The 18,420-nt window shown below is 38.7% G+C and overlaps 1 protein-coding gene across 1 annotated transcript in view; it reads right to left on the bottom strand.

Annotated features, from left to right (window-relative positions):
• Positions 1-4,457: 4,457 nt before the first annotated feature.
• The window catches only part of STK17A (serine/threonine kinase 17a), a 49,909-nt gene continuing 35,946 nt past the window's right edge, over positions 4,458-18,420 (bottom strand). Inside the window, exons 5-7 of the mRNA XM_003407254.4 lie at positions 15,382-15,430; positions 15,114-15,293; positions 4,458-14,381 (exon numbers count right to left, since the gene is read on the bottom strand). Of these exons, the coding sequence (XP_003407302.1) occupies positions 14,057-14,381; positions 15,114-15,293; positions 15,382-15,430 (554 nt within the window). The 3' untranslated portion in view covers positions 4,458-14,056. The remainder of the gene's footprint in view (positions 14,382-15,113; positions 15,294-15,381; positions 15,431-18,420) is intronic.

The raw sequence follows: 18,420 nt of genomic DNA, 5'->3' as shown, positions 1-18,420 counted from the left end.
CGTTACAGCAGCACTAAACAATTAAGAGAGACAGCTTTTAATAAAAGTTTACCACTGGAAGGTTAACTCTTCTCAAACCAGAAACTGACCAAGTTTAGCATTTTTTAACATCACTTCAACCAGAGCTCAATTTTTAAAGACATAAATCTTATTCTGAACTCCTTTGCAATTAAACTTTGGTTATGATGTCCTAAACTCTGGAAACATTAAGGAAACATTAAAAGGAAAAAGGGATCCAGCAAATTAGAACATGCCATGTACCAAACAGAAATGCAGCCATGTTGGTTGTGGTGATAGTGAAAATCGGAGGAACTGCAGACTGAGAAACATGGAATGTGAAACAGGAAGGAAAATAGAATCATATGTTTCATGGATGCTGTTAGTGTTGGATTAGCAAGATTATCAGTGACAACAATGAGAAAACTTTCAGAAGTAATTCCAGAGGCAAAACTTATAGAATTTATGAATTTTGTAAGGGTTGGTAACAAAGTGGAAAAAACATTAGGATCTCACCTTTGCACGCTTATTTATCTTACTAGCACTTATGGATTCTTGAGGACCAGGATGTGTCATTTAACTTTGTATCATGAATTCATTCCATAAACAATTTTTTGGGCAGCTACATGTGCCGGACGTTGTGCTGTGTGTTGGGGTACAATAAATTAGTGATCTCATTTGCCTTTGAGGAACATGTATTCTAGTTGGAGAGACAGGAAGCGCAACGGTTATATTACCTGTTGCTGTTGAATCAATTCCAACTCATAGCAACTCTGTAGGACAGAGTAGAACTGCCCTGTAGGCTTCCAAGGAGTGGCTGGTGGATTTGAACTGCCTACCTTTTGGTTAGCAGCCAAGCTCTTAACCACTGTGCCACCAGGGCTCCTGTAGTTATATCAGAGAATCCAAATGCCATGATGATTATGCATCATCTACATTTTGCAAATGACAAACTTAAGGCATAGAGAAGATCTTTTTATTCCTAGTCCTTCCAGGACTCTTCCTAGCTTTCTGGAGTATGAACGCTTTTCAAAAACATTTTGTGAACTTTTTCCCAACTTTTTTTAATAATTTTTATTGAGCTTTAAGTGAACGTTTACAAATCAAGTCAATCTGTCACATATAAGCTTATATACGCCTTACTCCATACTCCCACTTACTCTCCCCCTAATGAGTGAGCCCTTCCAGTCCCTCCTTTCGTGACAATTTTGCCAGTTTCTAACCCTCTCTACCCTCCTATCTTCCCTCCAGACGAGATGCCAACACAGTCTCAAGTGTCCACCTGATACAAGTAGCTCACTCTTCATCAGCATCTCTCTCCAACCCATTGTCCAGTCCCTTCCATGTCTGATGAGTTGTCTTCAGAAATGGTTCCTGTCCTGGGCCAACAGAAGGTTTGGGGACCATGACCGCCAGGATTCCTCTAGTCTCAGTCAGACCATTAAGTCTGGTCTTTTTATGAGAATTTGGGGTCTGCATCCCACTGATCTCCTGCTCCCTCAGGGGTTCTCTGTTGTGCTTCCCGTCAGGGCAGTCATCGGTTGTGGGCGGGCACCATCTAGTTCTTCTGGTCTCAGGATGATGTAAGTCTCTGGTTCATGTGGCCCTTTCTGTCTCTTGGGCTCATAGTTATTGTGTGACCTTGGTGTTCTTCATTCTCCTTTGATCCAGGTGGGTTGAGACCAAGTGATGCATCTTAGATGGTTGCTTGTTAGAATTTAAGACCCCAGACGCCACATTTCAAAGTGGGATGCAGAATGTTTTCATAATAGAATTATTTTGCCAATTGACTTAGAAGTCCCCTTAAGCCATAGTCCCCAAACCCCCGCCCTTGCTCCTCTGACCTTTGAAGCATTCAGTTTATCCCAGAAACTTCTTTCGTTTTGGTCCAGTCCAGTTGAGCTGACCTTCCATGAATTGAGTATTGTCCTTCCCTTCACCTAAAGTAGTTCTTATCTACTAACTAATCAGTAAATAACCCTCTCCCACCCTCCCTCCCTCCCCCCCAGTAACCACAAAAGTATGTGTTCTTCTCAGTTTATACTATTTCTCAAGATCTTATAATAGTGGTTTTATACAATATTTGTCCTTTTGCCTCTGACTAATTTCGCTCAGCATAATGCCTTCCAGGTTCCTCCATGCTATGAAATGTTTCACAGGTTCGTCACTCTTCTTTATCGATGTGTCGTATTCCATTGTGTGAATATACCACAATTTATTTAACCATTCATCCATTGATGGACACCTTGGTTGCTTCCAGCTTTTTGCTATTGTAAACAGAGCTGCAGTAAACATGGGTGTGTATATATCTGTTCGTGTAAAGGCTCTTATTTCTTTAGGGTGTATTCTGAGGAGTGGGATTTCTGGGTTGTATGGTAGTTCTATTTCTAACTTTTTAAGAAAACGCCAGATAGATTTCCAAAGTGGTTGTACCATTTTACATTCCCACCAGCAGTGTATAAGAGTTCCAATCTCTCTGCAGCCTCTCCAACATTTATTATTTTGTGTTTTTTGGATTAATGCCAGCCTTGTTGGAGTGAGATGGAATCTCATTGTAGTTTTAATTTGCATTTCTCTAATGCCTAATGATCGAGAGCATTTTCTCATGTATCTGTTAGCTGCCTGAATATCTTCTTTAGTGAAGTGCGTGTTCATATCCTTTGCCCACTTTTTGATTGGGTTGTTTGTCTTTTTGTGGTTGAGTTTTAACAGAATCATATAGATTTTAGAGATCAGGCGCTGGTCAGAGATGTCATAGCTGAAAATTCTTTCCCAATCTGTAAGTGGTCTTTTTAGTCTTTTGGTGAAGTCCTTAGATGAGCACAGTTGTTTGATTTTTAGGAGCTCCCAGTTATCTGGTTTCTCTTCGTCATTTTTAGTAATGTTTTGTATTCTGTTTATGCCTTTTATTAGGGCTCCTAACATTGTCCCTATTTTTTCTTCCATGATCTTTTTCGTTTTAGTCTTTATGTTTAGGTCTTTGATCCACTCGGAGTTAGTTTTTGTGCATGGTGTGAGGTATGGGTCCTGTTTCATTTTTTTGCAAATGGATATACAGTTATGCCAGCACCATTTGTTAAAAAGACTATCTTTTCCCCAATTAACTGACACTGGGCCTTTGTCAAATATCAGCTGCTCATACGTGGATGGATTTATATCTGGGTTCTGAATTCTGTTCCACTGGTCTATGTGCCTGTTGTTGTACCAGTACCAGGCTGTTTTGACTACTGTGGCTGTATAATACGTTCTAAAATCAGGTAGAGTGAGGCCTCCCACTTTCTTCTTTTTCAGTAATGCTTTACTTATCTGGAGCTTCTTTCCGTTCCATATGAAGTTGGTGATTTGTTTCTCCATCACTTTAAAAAATGTCATTGGAATTTGGATCGGAAATGCATTGTATGTATAGATGGCTTTTGGTACAATAGACATTTTTACTATGTTAAGTCTTCCTATCCATGAGGAAGGTATGTTTTTCCACTTATGTAGGTCCTTTTTAATTTCTTGCACTAGTACTTTGTAGTTTTCTTTGTATAGGTCTTTTACATGTTTGGTAAGATTTATTCCTAAGTGTTTTATCTTCTTGGGGGCTACTGTGAATGGTATGGATTTGGTGATTTCCTCTTGGATGTTCTTTTTGGTGATGTAGAGGAATCCAAGTGATTTTTGTATGTTTATCTTGTAACCTGAGACTCTGCCGGACTCTTCTATTAGTTTCAGTAGTTTTCTGGAGGATTCCTTAGGGTTTTCTGTGTATAAGATCATGTCATCTGCAAATAGAGATAATTTTACTTCTTCCTTGCCAATCTGGATGCCCTTTATTTCTTTGTCTAGCCTAATTGCTCTGGCTAGGACTTCGAGCACAATGTTGAATAAGAGCGGTGATAAAGGGCATCCTTGTCTGGTTCCCGTTCTCAAGGGAAATGCTTTCAGGCTCTCTCCATTTAGAATGATGTTGGCTGTTAGGCTTTGTATAGATGCCCTTTATTATGTTGAGGAATTTTCCTTCAATTCCTATTTTGGTAAGAGTTTTTATCATAAATGGGTGTTGGACTTTGTCAAATGCCTTTTCTGCATCAATTGATAAGATCATGTGGTTTTTGTCTTTTGTTTTATTTATATGGTGGACTATGTTAATGGTTTTTCTAATATTAAACCAACCTTGCATACCTGGTATAAATCCCACTTGGTCATGGTGGATTATTTTTTTGATATGTTGTTGAATTCTATTGGCTAGAATTTTGTTGAGGATTTTTGCATCTATGTTCATGAGGGGTATAGGTCTGTAATTTTCTTTTTTTGTGCTGTCTTTACCTGGTTTTGGTATCAGGGAGATGGTGGGTTCATAGAATGAATTAGGTAGTATTCCATCATTTTCTATGCTTTGAAATACCTTTAGTAGTAGTGGTGTTAACTCTTCTCTGAAAGTTTGGTAGAACTCTGCAGTAAAGCCGTCCGGGCCAGGGCTTTTTTTTTTTTTTAAATAGTTTTTATTGTGCTTTAAGTGAAAGTTTACAAATCAAGTCAGTCTGTCACATATAAGCTTATATACACTTTACTCCATACTCTCACTTACTCTCCCCATAATGAGTCAGCCCGCTACCTCCTCCCAGCCTCTCATTTCGTGACAACTTTGCCAGTTTTTAACCCTCTCTACCCTCCTATCTCCCTTCCAGACAGGAGATGCCAACACAACCTCAAGTGTCCACCTGATACAAGTAGCTCACTCTTCATCAGCGTCTCTCTCCAACCCGTTGTCCAGTCTGAGCCAGGGCTTTTTTTTGTTGGGAATTTTTTGTTTACCTTTTCAATATCTTTTTTTGTTATGGGTCTATTTAGTAGTTCTACTTCGGATTGTGTTAGTTTAGGTAGGTAGTGTTTTTCTAGGAATTCATCCATTTCTTCTAGGTTTGTAAATTTGTTAGAGTACAATTTTTCATAATAATCTGATATGATTCTTTTAATTTCAGTTGGGTCTGTTGTGATGTGACCCATCTCATTTCTTATTCGGGTTGTTTATTTCCTTTCCTGTATTTCTTTTGTCAGTCTGGCCAATGGTTTATCAATTTTGTTAATTTTTTCAAAGAACCAGCCTTTGGCTTTGTTAATTCTTTCAATTGTTTTTCTGTTCTCTAATTCATTTAGTTCAGCTCTAATTTTTATTATTTGTTTTCTTCTGGTGTCTGATGGATTCTTTTGTTGCTCGCTTTCTATTTGTTCAAGTTGAAGGGACAGTTCTCTGATTTTAGCTATTTCTTCTTTATGTATGTGTGCATTTATTGATATAAATTGACCTCTGAGCACTGTTTTTGCTGTGTCCCAGAGGTTTTGATAGGAAGTGTTTTCGTTCTCGTTGCATTCTATGAATTTCTTTATTCCCTCCTCAATGTCTTCTATAACCCAGTCTTTTTTGAGCAGGGTATTGTTCAGTTTCCAAGTATTTGATTTCTTTTCCCTGATTTTTCTGTTATTGATTTCCACTTTTATGGCCTTGTGGTCTGAGAAGATGCTTTGTAATATTTCAGTGTTTTGGACTCTGCAAAGGTTTGTTTTATAAGCTAACATGTGATCTATTCTAGGGAATGCTCCATGTGCACTAGAAAAAAAAGTATAGTTTGCAGCTGTTGGGTGGAGTGTTCTGTGTAAGTCTATGAGGTCAAGTTGGTTGACTGTAGCAATTAGGTCTTCCGTGTCTCTATTCAGCTTCTTACTGGAAGTCCTGTCCTTCTCTGAAAGTGGTGTGTTGAAGTCTCCTACTGTAATTGTGGAGGTGTCTATCTCACTTTTCAGTTCTGTTAAAGTTTGTTTTATGTATCTTGCAGCCCTGTCATTGGGTACATAAATATTTAATATGGTTATATCTTCCTGGTCAATTGTCCCTTTAATCATTATGTAGTGTCCTTCTTTATCCTTTGTGGTGGATTTAACTTTAAAGTCTGTTTTGTCAGAAACTAATATTGCTACTCCTGCTCTTTTTTGCTTGTTGTTTGCTTGATATATTTTTTTCCATCCTTTGAGTTTTTGTTTGTGTCTCTAAGGTGTGTCTCTTGTAGGCAGCTTATAGACGGATCGTGTTTCTTTATCCAGTCTGAGACTCTCTGTCTCTTTATTGGTGCATTTAGTCCACTTACATTCAGCATAATTATAGATAAGTATGTGTTTAGTACTGTCATTTTGATGCCTTTTTATGTGTGCTGTTGACAATTTCATTTTTCCACTTACTTTTTTGTGCTGAGACATTTTTCTTTGTAAATTGTGTGTTCCTTATTTTTCATAGTATTTGACTTTATGTTTGCTGAGTTGTTATATTTTTCTTGGTTTTTATTTTGAGTTATGGAGTTGTTATACCTCTTTGTGGTTACCTTAATATTTACTCCTATTTTTCTAAGTAAAAACCTAACTTGTATTGTCCTATATCGCCTTGTTTCCCTCTTTATATGGCAGTTCTATGCCACCTGCATTTAGTCCCTCGTTTTGATTATTGTGATCTTTTACATATTGACTTCAATGATTCCCTGTTTTGAGCATTTTTTTCTTTTTAAAATTAATCTTAATTTGTTTTTGTGATTTCCCTATTTGAGTTGATATCAGGATGTTCTGTTCTGTGACCTTGTGTTGTGCTGGTATCTGATATTATTGGTTTTCTGACCAAATAATTTCCTTTAGTATTTCTTGTAGCTTTGGTCTGGTTTTTGCAAATTCTCTAAGTTTGTGTTTATCTGTAAATGTTTTAATTTCACCTTCACATTTGAGAGTTTTGCTGGATATATGATCCTTGGCTGGCAGTTTTTCTCCTTTAGTGCTCTATGTATGTCATCCCATTGCCTTCTTGAGTGCATGGTTTCTGCTGAGTAGTCTGAACTTATTCTTACTGATTCTCCTTTTAGGAGACCTTTCTTTTATCCCTGGCTGCTTTTAAAATTTTCTCTTTATCTTTGGTTTTGGCAAGTTTGATGATAATATGTCTTGGTGATTTTCTTTTTGGATCAATCTTATATGGGGTTTGATGAGCATCTTGGATAGATATCCTTTCATCTTTCTTGATGTCAGGGAAGTTTTCTGCCAACAGATCTTCAACTATTCTCTCTGTATTTTCTGTTATCCCTCCTTGTTCTGGAACTCCAATCACATGCAAGCTATTCTTCTTGATAGAGTCCCACGTGATTCTTAGGGTTTCTTCATTTTTTTAAAATTGTTTTATCTGATTTTTCTTCAACTGTATTGGTGTCAATTGCCTTATCCTCCAGCTCCCCCACTCTGCATTCCAATTGCTTGATTCTACTCCTCTGACTTCCTATTGAATTGTCTAATTCTGTAATTTTATTGTTAAACTTTTGGATTTCTGAATGCTGTCTCTCTATGGATTCTTGCAGCTTATTAATTTTCCCACTATGTTCTTGAATAATCTTTTTGATTTCTTCAACTGATTTATCAGTGTGTTCCTTGGCTTTTTCTGTAGATTGCCTTATTTCATTTTTGAGGTCATCCCTGATGTCTTGAAGCATTCTGTAAGTTAGTTTTTTATATTCTGCATCTGGCAATTCCAGGATTGTATCTTCATTTGGGGAAGATTTTGATTCTTTAATTTGGGGAGTTGTAGAAGCAATCATGGTCTGCTTCTTTATGTGGTTTGATATCGACTGCTGTCTCTGAGCCATCTCTAAGATATTGTAATGATTTATTTTATATTTTCTCACTGAGTCTTATCTTGTTTTGTTTTCTTTCAATATACATAGATGGGCTACTAGATTGCGCTGTCTTGATTGTTGTTGCCTTTCAATCACTTATGTCGTATTACCAGCTGGTTTGGGCTGTTACCAGATATATAAGCCTAAGAGTCCATTCACTATTCTTGAGTAGAATCTGATTTTGGGTCACCAAGTGTGTGGTGTAGACTGTCACCTATTCACTTAGAGGAGTAGTGGTGATAGTTGTGTGCACCAGATTCTAGTAGCAGCAGGGTTTCACACTCTGGGGGGGCAGGATGTTGACAGGCTTCCCCCAAGTGCTTGTGAGGTAGGTGTGTCTCTATTCCTAAAGCACTTTGGTGGGTGGGCTCTGCAGCTGTACCTTAGGCATCCAATGCATGTACCTCCAAAGATTGGTAGGTGTCACCATCCTCAGACCCCTATGGCAGGAGGCTAGGTGGTTTGGGTGGAGCTTCAGCCCTCAGTTCTGGGTTGTGGGTCAGCGAGGGCTGTGTTTAATAGGTAGAGATATCAGACCTGGGAAACTTGTCTTTCCAGTAATCTGCTAAAACAATTACAGTCAGATCACTATCAGAATTGCCTTGGCATTATAATAGCCACCTTGTTCCCTGTAGGGATGAAAGCCCAAGACTGTGGATCTCATATGCTTGGCTGGCGTTGGTTCTGTATTTTTAGTCTAATTTCGGGAAGTCAGGGAAGGATTCTTAGTCCCTGGGTTTTTTGTAGCTGCTTCTCTCAGGCCAGGACAATGGGTTAGGAAAAGACCAAAACAAAACAAAACACCGCAGAGCACTTCACTCCCTTGCCCAGGAAATTCCAATCTTAACGTCACCGCCTGGGAAGGGGTGGGGAGGGATCAGATAGCTAGGAGAGAGTAGCACCCAGGAATATAGACAAAGTTACTTATCTTGCTTGGTGATGACTGTTTTATCTGAGATTCCCGAGGAGGAGGGGTGTGTAGCCTGTGTGCGTTGGCTGGGTCGAGATTGCCCCCGAGGGTCAGGCCTGCGTCCTGTGCTTGTGCTGTCTCAGAAGCCGTGGTCGGTTCCTGTGCTCCCAGTCCAAAGCCCAGCGCCAAGGTTCCCTAGCTGGGACGCTGCACTTCAGGCTCCAAAACCAGTCGCTGCCTCCCGGTGACTTCTCCTGTCATCTGCGTCGCTGTGCTGCCTGCGTGCACTAGCTGGGCTTCCCCCAAGGTCACTTCAGGGGGCTAGGGCTGTGTCCTGTGTTTGCACCGTCTCAGGATGCCACGCTCAGATCCCCTGCGCCCAGTCCAAAGTCTGGTGCCAAGGTTTTCTGACTGGGACGCTGGCTCCAGGCTCCAAAAACAGTGGCCGCGTCCCCGTGGTTGTTCATTCTCTCGTTAGCCCCGTCAGTGTGCAGTCTGCTTGCGCTGGCTGAGTCTCTACGGAGGTTACCCCAGGGGGCTAGGGGTTAGGGCTGTGTCCCGTGTCTGCCCCGCCTCAGCAAGCCGCAATCGGCCCCACCACTGGGCACCAGGAAACCGCGGGGGCTCAAGGCTGTGGAGCGGGTCACGGGTTCCAGAAACGGCTGCTGGTTCAGGGCGCAGCTTTTCACTCACCTGTCACTCAGGTCAACTCTAGATCTGTGTTTGATGGTCAGGGTTCATAGATTGTCATGTATGTGATCAATACACTTGTTTTTCCGAGTCTTTGTTGCAAGAGGGATCCGAGGTAGCTTTTACCTAGTCAGCCATCTTGGCCCTGCCTCTGTACTTATTTCTTAATGTTCTTGCCTTTCCATTTGGAGTTTTCCCTTGAGTGTAATAGTTGCAAAGCTGGTCTGGTAGCTGCAAATTCCCAGAGTTTCTGTTTGTTTTGGACTGTCTTGATTTCCCCTTTGTTTCTGAGCGACAACTTTGCTGAGTAAAGTATTCTTGGTTGCCAATTGTTTTGGTTCAGTATTTTATGTACATTGCTCCACACTGATTCTTATGAAAGACCTTTGGTGTGTTAAATTGTGTTTTTCTCATGCTACTTTCAAAATTCTCTCCTTGTCTTTGGTTTTCAAGAATTTCATTAGGGTATGTCGCAGAGTTATCTTTTTGTTGTCTCTTCTGATTGGCGTTCTTGTAGCTTCCTGTGTTTGCAGGCTTGGTTTTCTGCTCAGGTCTGGGAAATTCTGACCATCTCTTGGAAAATTGTTTGTATGCCTTTATTGTTGTGGTGCTCTGCGATTGCAGTAATTTTGATGTTAGATTTCTTAATTGAGTCCCACATTTCTTTTTGGTTTTGTTTGCTTTTGTTCTTTTATCTTGAGACTTGCTAACTTCAGATACTCTATCCTCTGCTTGTTTGACCCTATTGTTTAGTGTTGGCTCTTGCTTTTCCTAATTCAGATGTCTTATTTTTCAGTTCCAGTAGATCTTTTTGTGTTTTCAAATTCCTTGTTGAATTTCTCATTTTGTTCCACTGTTTGCTTCCTGAACTCCACTAGTTTGTTGTTTTTTACTTTCTTTAACCATATTTAGCACCATAGTCGGAAAATTATCAATTCTTTGCATTATCCTGGCCTCTGTTAGACTTCCTCTTCTTCATGTTTGAGTGCTCCATCTATTCTTGTGCTTTTGTGTTTTTTTACTAGTTTTTGTTGAACTTGAGCCATTTTGTTCTTTAAATTTTTTATTCTTTTTATTGTAGAAAATTCAAGAGATCTGTATGCTTGGACTCTGGAATTCAATATGCATGTGTGAGAGGGTGGATTTTGCTGGATGCCTCTGCTGGTGTGCACGGTGGGGATCGGCTTTACTGTGGTGAGGATTCTAAAGTCTTCCCCTCACTGTCACTCCTGCACTGACACACCCAGTGCCCGTGGTGTCCCACTGGGAGCTGCCTCCAGCTTGCCTGTCAGTCTGGACCATTCTCCTTGCCCTGCTGCTCTTACACTTCTTTCTGGTCCTAGTGCCTATTAGTTTCAGGCCTCAGTGAGATTCAACAGTACTCTCCTGAAGCATTAAGGTTTTCCTTTGCCCCTTCCCACTTGTGCAGCCCGTGAACTCCCATGGCCAATTTGCACTGACTTAAAAGAAATTTGGCTAGAACTTCCTCAGATAAGCTTCCTTTCTGTTACTGGCTTGGGGTGTTACCCAGCCCTGTCACAAAATGGCTACGATAAGCTTGCAGTCTTGTTAGCAGGTAGGATGTCTTAGTTTCTATGCTGATCCTGTTCCTCCTCTCCCCTGCTTCTGGACTCACTGCAATTCTCCAGTTCCTCAGCTGCTGTCTGGAGTTGAGATCTCAGTCTGTGCTTGTTTTTATTCATTGTTCAGTGTGTTAGTTGCTGGGGAGTAGGTGCAGGCATGCACTCATTTCGTCATCTTGCTCCACTATCTAACATTGAATTTCAGTATAATTCAAACTGGATGTATAAACTGTATGAGTAATCTCAATAGTACTGTATTAGTCTTTTGTAACTTGGTAATAAAACAAATGAGCATTAACAACTTTACATGAGTGAGAAGCTGGCTGGCAAGTTATTAATAAAAGATTTTATCTGGTCCAGTATTGTGAAGATTCTTCCTGCTCGGTTTATATAATATAAACCAAAAAACTAAAAGCTACCTTTATATAAGTATATTCTGAAGGACTTCTTTAAAAAAAAAGCACAAAGCTCGCAATTCAAGGAATAAAATTAGTTAAGCATACTACAAACTTCAAAGTGTCCAGCTAAAAGGAAACCTGTCTTTTTACAAATACAATAATTATATTAAAAGTATTTATTTTGAGTGAAATCATTTGGAAGAAGTTTAAGTGCTATTCAAATGATTCTAATTTTAAAATCTACAAATCCATCAAGTACAAATATATGTCATTCAATAGTTTTTTTTTTTTTCTCCTTAAACCCTTTTTTGTTAGGAAGATATTTATAAAATTTTGCCTAAAACTATGTTTTAACCTTTTTAAAGAGACTTACTTACCTAAGGCTTAACACTGGGTTTGAATTGAAACCTCTGCCATTGTGGAAGAACTCCCCCCTCCCTTTCTAGAACTTATTTAGAAACGTTAGCATCTACGAAACTGCACAGATAAAGCCAGTTGAGTGAGAAAATAGTGCAACCTGATTCTCTGAACTGACGAATCGATTTTGTTAAACAATGTCTGAACAATTCTAAGGGCCTGACAGGCTCTCCCTGCATGGCTGTGTGAGGTTCACAGACCCTGTACGTCAATGTCTAGTACAGTACACTGAACACACTACAGAAAAGGTGGTTAGTTGCTGTCACTGTTATGATTGTGGCATTTGAGAAATCACACTAGGAAGGAAGCGGTGGGTGACACCTCAGTCAGATATGGGGGAGGGGAAGTCTAAGCCATCCCCAACACAGAGTGTGGGCAGCGGCAGGGCAGGGTGTGCACACGCTGCACACAGATGACGAGCTGTACTGACGAGTACAGAGAACACTGGAACCTATCAAAGACAAGTAAGGACTTTCAGACTTTTTTTTTGGAAGGATATTTAGTTACTCTAAGTTAGGAATTGTCTTAGTTATCTAGTGCTACTAAAACAGAAATACTACAAGTGGATGGTTTAACAAACAAATTTATTCTCTCAGTTTAGGAGGCAAGAAGTCCAAATTCTGGGTGCCAGCTCTAGGCGAAGGGTTTTTCTGTTGGCTCTGGGGGAAGGTCCTTGTCTGTTTTCAACACCTGTGGGCCTGGCGTTCCTTGGGGAACTCCATGTTGTCTTGTCATCATTCATCCCCTGGGTCTAGGAGGTTCTCAGAGCGGGGACCCCAGGTCCAAAGGACATGCTCCGCTCCTGGCTCCTCTTTCTTGGTGGTAGTCAGGTTCCTTTTTCTCTCCGCTGGCTTCTCCCTCCTTTTATCTCTTGCAAGATAAAAGGTGATGCAGGCCACACCCCAGGAAAACTCCCTTTATATCAGATCAGGGCTGTGACCTGAGTAAGGGTGTTACATAATCCTGCCTCATTAACATAACAGACAGCTCTCGCCCAAATGTGACCATAACCACAGGCACAGAGGCTAGGATTTACAACACATCACAAAATGGGGGATAATCAGATTACAAAATGGAAGACAACTACACAGTACTGAGAATCATGGCCTAGCCAAGTCAACACAGACAAAATTCAGTCCATGATAGGAATCATACGTTTTTCCATTTCATTTTTTTAAACAGGAATTTACTGCCTACTGTGTGATTTGAAGACAACTGAAGTGTTCAATGCTAATCAAATTAAACTCTATTGAGTATACTCTTTTAACTCTTTTGGGACAAGGTACCTCCTTAATGACAAAGTGTTCAACTTCAATTTTTTTTTTTTTTAATGGACAAAGTAAAGGTCTATAAATATTTTGGCATCTTACAACTTCACCTAATGTAGCATGAGGGCTGATAAGGAACTCAACAGACATAAAGGCTCAGTGACAATAATGAATATGCTTTTACATCTTGTCCCCTGCTCTAACTTTGGGAAAAAACACAGGGTCTTTTCACTGATCCAAGCAACCACTGTATTGGTCAGATCACACTGACACCTGCAAGTGCCCAAAATTAAAGGACAAATAAGTGGGAGGGGTGAGGAGGTGGCAGGGGGGTAGCCCGTGAAAGCAGATGAGCGTGGAGTGAGGGAAATGGCTGAAAACCCAGCACTGGTTCAACATTACAGGGTGATTTCACCGTGACGTTGAAACCCAGAATAATTTCAAAGGTAAAAAATTACCACCTCTCTTATTAGTGGTGCTGAAGGAGAAAAACAAATTAACCAGGGTTTTTACCAGACAGGTTATAGGCATTAGACAAAAAGATAATAGAAGTCAAATCAAGTCAATATAAAGCAGTAATAAAATACAAAAATTAAGACATTATAATGGATGTTATTCTAGGTCTCAAAAATTTGGAAGACTTCTATTTAAATCTCACACACACACAATCCAAAGTGAAGAAGTATCAGTTTCAGTAAAGATACTGACATATGTATACGCAGACACAGATACATATATGAATAATCAGAACAAATTTACAAAGATGTAATTTTGGCACTTTTACTGGATTTTTAAAGAAAGTGAATACAAATAACTTTGCACACAAATTCTCAATCTGGAGAAACCGGATGTAGAATAAAAAGGTGCAAACGTTTTTGTTCTCAAAAACAACATTGAAACAGATAACTTTACCTGTTAAACAACCGGGTTGGCAACTTTATGAATCTGGCTTGATTCGCCTAACTCCGTAAGTTTGACAAAGTTATTTTAGTTTACATCAGTGACACCTGGTTATCCACTTTTAGTAAAGATATCATTTGGCCAAAGGTCCATAAATAATAATAATGTTTTCAATGTAGGAAAATTCAGTTCTAGGGGGAAATACTGCTCAGTAGATAAATTCTCCTGGAATTTCTTGCAGCAAAGGTTCTTCGAATTTAAATCGTTTGGAAATGGCCTTTTGCTCCGTTTTTTCTTTTTCAGACTGTCTGCATTGCCCTAAAGTATACGAAGTAACTACAATTAACTCCTCCGTTACAACTGTTTCCTCCGTTTCTGGCTTCTCAGTATCTGAGTTAATTTCAGGCACAGAATCACCTTCTTGGAGGGCATCTGCTTCTTCTAATGCACCTTTCACCCTGAGAGAAGGACCCTGAATACTGCTCAGTGTCAACCATGGATGTTTTAGACATTCTTCAGCGGTGGCTCGATCTCTGTGTAAAGATATACATTTAAACTTAAGGCAATACAGTTAAAACTTTCATTAGGAATTAGAACATAAGATACTACATTTATCGTATTTTATCTTGGAAAGTATTAAGAATTGGCAAAAATCCTATTGGGGATTCCTGAACAAAACTAGAAGTTTTGACATTTGCATGCAATTCTCCGTGATGATGAAAAATAGCATTTTAATTAAAAACAAAACAAAAAACCATTGCTGTCGAGTCAATTCTGACTTATAATGACCCTACAGGACAGAGTAGAACTGCCCCATAGGGTTTCCAAGGAGTGGCTGGTGGATTCTAACTGCTGACCTTTTAGTTAACAGCCGTGCTCTTAACCACTGTGCCACCAGTAAGGTGTCTCTAAAAAGCCCTCTTCAAAGTCCAAGAACAGATAGACAAATATATCTGTTAGGGATTAGTTGCCATTTTGTTGTCAGTTTCGAGTAACCATGAACTATGAGTGCCATTCTCAAGTGGACACGGTTTCAATACCATAACTTTGTTAACTAACTTTTAAAGCCTGTCTTACTGAGGTGTGGCTTACATTTTCTAAAAATATTTTCATTTTTGCCACCTTTTCTTTCAACAGATATATCAAAAGTTTCATCTAGTTTTCTGTTTACATGTTCATGTTTTCAGTTTGGTGTGACCGTGTTTAAACTACTTTTGTTTCACCTACTTAAAAATCGAAAACCACCAATGTTAACTAATACTTACTCGGGTTTTTTAACTAAAAGTGCCTTGATGAAGTCAATAGCGGACTCTGACACAACATCAAATTCTTCCTCAGAATAACTTAAATTCATCTGTGAGATGTTCAAGAATGTTTCTTGCTTGTTATCCCCTAAGAAGGGCGATATCCCTGTAAGCATGACATATGTTAACACTCCAATGCTCCTAAATTGGAAAAGAAAGTATAAGAAAAATTAGTGTCATATTAACTTCTGGAAAGCTATTTAATTAATTTTTCATAAATAACTCTTACCACATATCTGTTGCCATGCTGATAGGATCATAACTAAGAATTTCAGGAGCTAGAAGAAGAAACAGAAAAAAAAAATTTAGTTTTATGAAAAACATTCCTAATTTGCTCTTAGAGGTAAAAGAGATTAAAAAAAAAAGCATCAGAAACTAAGACGCTACCATATTTTGTGCAAAAGTGATATAAACATAATAACATTATAAATCAAATTAATATGAGTTACTATAAAGTCTAGCCAGATGTCTGTAACTAACTTTAGGTCTTTTCACACCTCCACCCTTCATTGCTGAATCCTAGTATTTTAATTAAAGTATTTGAATGCATAAACACTGCAGTATAAACTGACGATTTTTGACACCTTTCTCTTCCCACATCCTCTATCTAATCAAGCATCATATCTAACAGATTCTATCTTTTAAATCTTTCTCAGATCCCTTCTCTCCTCCTCACTGCCCCACCCTGGTCCCCCGGCACATTCCCTTCTCTTCTGGCCCACTGCGGTAGCCTGCTGATGGGCTGCCTGCCAACCGACCCACCCCTCTGATCTATTCTCTGTGTTGCTGCCAGAGTGAACTTTTAAACCGTCCACCCATTAACACAGTCAACAAGGTTAAAAAAGAAAAAAAAAAAAAAATTGGGCATACCCAGGTGACATTGCATCATACACAGAGGCAATGAAGCTACATCTATATTACAAAGTTTTGAGAAAAATAATATGCTTTGATAATAAACTAAATTATGGTCACATATAAAGATTCTCAAATATGCAAGGACTTGGGAGAAATATTATAAAAACTCTCCTTGAAAAGAAAAATTTACTCATTGATACAATCTGGTCGACCAAAAGATTTTTTTCCCCTAAAAGTATACAAATAGGAAAGCTAGGGGATGAAAACACAGGTGGTTAAGTACTGATCCATTTAAAAACAGATAAAAGACTAAAACCTTGTGGCAATTACAATTAAAAAACAGAATGAAAAAGTTCTAATTCTAGAAAAAACGAAATATCCAAAATCCATATCCATTACTAATTTGGGGCAAAACCCCACTGGATAAAGGAGAGGAAGAAGTTGGGAAGAAATGTGAGGTTTGCTAATTTCCTCATCTTTGATTTCTGAAATTGTTGAGTAACAGAGGCTATGAATATTATTTTAAAAGTTTAAAAGAAATGACTAGGAAGTTAAAAATGAAACGAACTTTCCAAGTTTACTGGAAAAAGTAAAACAGAGATGTCACAGAACAAAAGATTAGTGGGGGAAGGGAAATAGTAAATAATAATAATAATAACTTACTTTTTAAATTGCTTATTATGTGCTGAACTCTGTTTTAAGAGCTTTATATAGCAATTCCAGTGTAATTCTTACAGTTCCCTAAGAGATAGGTACTATTATTAGCCCCATTTATGAACAGAGAAAACTGAGTTATAAAGAGATTTAGGTCACATGGATAGTAAATATGGAGCCAGAGCTCACACCAGGGCAACTGTGTGTCTGCAGACATGTGTATATATATGTGTGTATAAATAAAATGAAGGCAGGAGGCATAAATTCACCTATTAAAAGAAAATATTTTGAGGATTTAATAAGAAAAAAAAAAAAAAAAGCCTCAACTAAAGTCTTGAAACCAGATGAATGAAAGCACAAAAAGAGAACAAGGAAACAATTTTCTGACATATTCTATCTCACAAATTTAAAGGTGAAAAGCCATTAAATAACACACAGATTAGTTTAAAATGAGATACTTAGTTACACAGCATTAAAATACATAAAACAAAGTTTGCTGTATAAGAAATGATGATAACACAATAGTAATGAAGACGTTTTAACCTAACCTCTCTCAGCTCTTAACAGATTAAGTAGATAGAAATAATATAAAGAATCTAAACAATACAATAAGGCTAACAGACTTTTGAAAAATTCAAACCCTGCAAATTGAAAACACTTTCCTACTTCCCAGCGATTCATGAAACATTAAAAAACTGACCATAAAAGAATCCACGAGATTCCAAAATATAGAATAAAAAAACTCTCTTAACAATTTAACAACAGTAGAAACAAAAAGCAAAAATAGAAACAAAACCCAAAAAACATTCATAAATTTTAAAATGCTTTCCTAAACAATTCCAGGTCAAAGACAAAAAATACCACAATCCTACAATATTAAGGAAACAATGATGAAAATCTTATATAACAAGACCATTCCTAAAAATTACTTAGTGGTCATAATGTGCATCTGTTCGCATACTGAAAACTAAATATTCTAGTCCATTAAAAAAAGCACATAAAATTTTGGTTGGTTGTTCTGCTGCCTGTCATATCACCTTATTACCGAATTGGTTAAGGATCTGTTTCAAAGTATCAGATTTTATAAAAACAATTATTTTAAAACTTTGAATTATTTTGTGTACTATCATTGTCATACAGCTTTATGCATTCCTAAAACCTATCTGCCCAATGTCCTATAGGGTTCTCTACGAGTGGAAATCGACTTGATGCCAGTGGGGTTCTTTTTTGGTCCTCCTTCTCTGAAATGAGACCTAGCTGTCTCTGAGGCTCCCATGTCCTGAGGCCACTGGAATGGGGACAGCTGGTCCACCCACCCAATTCATACCTCTAGCCTCATGCAAAGATTCTTCTTCCCTTCAGGCCCAGGCCACCGCCTTCACTACTCCTTGTCATGTTGCCTTCACTACTCCTTGTCATGTTGCCGTCACCTACTGACACACAGCCATCCTCCTCCAACACCTGCTGTCACCCTGGGCAACTTCAACACAGTCACCCACACAGCCTGGCATCAAAGAGTCTTCACCTCCTGGTCTAACAGCTGCCCTTCCAGAGTTGTAGCCAGGACCTCCTAATTACTAAGGAATGTTTCACTTCTAAATTTTAATTGTTAATATTACAATCTTTGGTCACAACCTCTAAATTACTCTACTGCCTTAACTCTATACATATGCTTTTAAAAAATCTCATGCAAACCACTAATCCTTCAAATTCCCCCCCCCCCCCCCAGTCTATTTTTCCTACCTACTCAGGAGAACTC

The sequence above is a fragment of the Loxodonta africana genome, chromosome 8 (assembly GCF_030014295.1).
Source record: "Loxodonta africana isolate mLoxAfr1 chromosome 8, mLoxAfr1.hap2, whole genome shotgun sequence".
NCBI classification, from domain to species: Eukaryota; Metazoa; Chordata; class Mammalia; order Proboscidea; family Elephantidae; genus Loxodonta; species Loxodonta africana.
The sequence above is the reverse complement of the archived record's forward strand: the minus strand, read 5'-3'. Positions and strand labels throughout refer to the sequence as shown.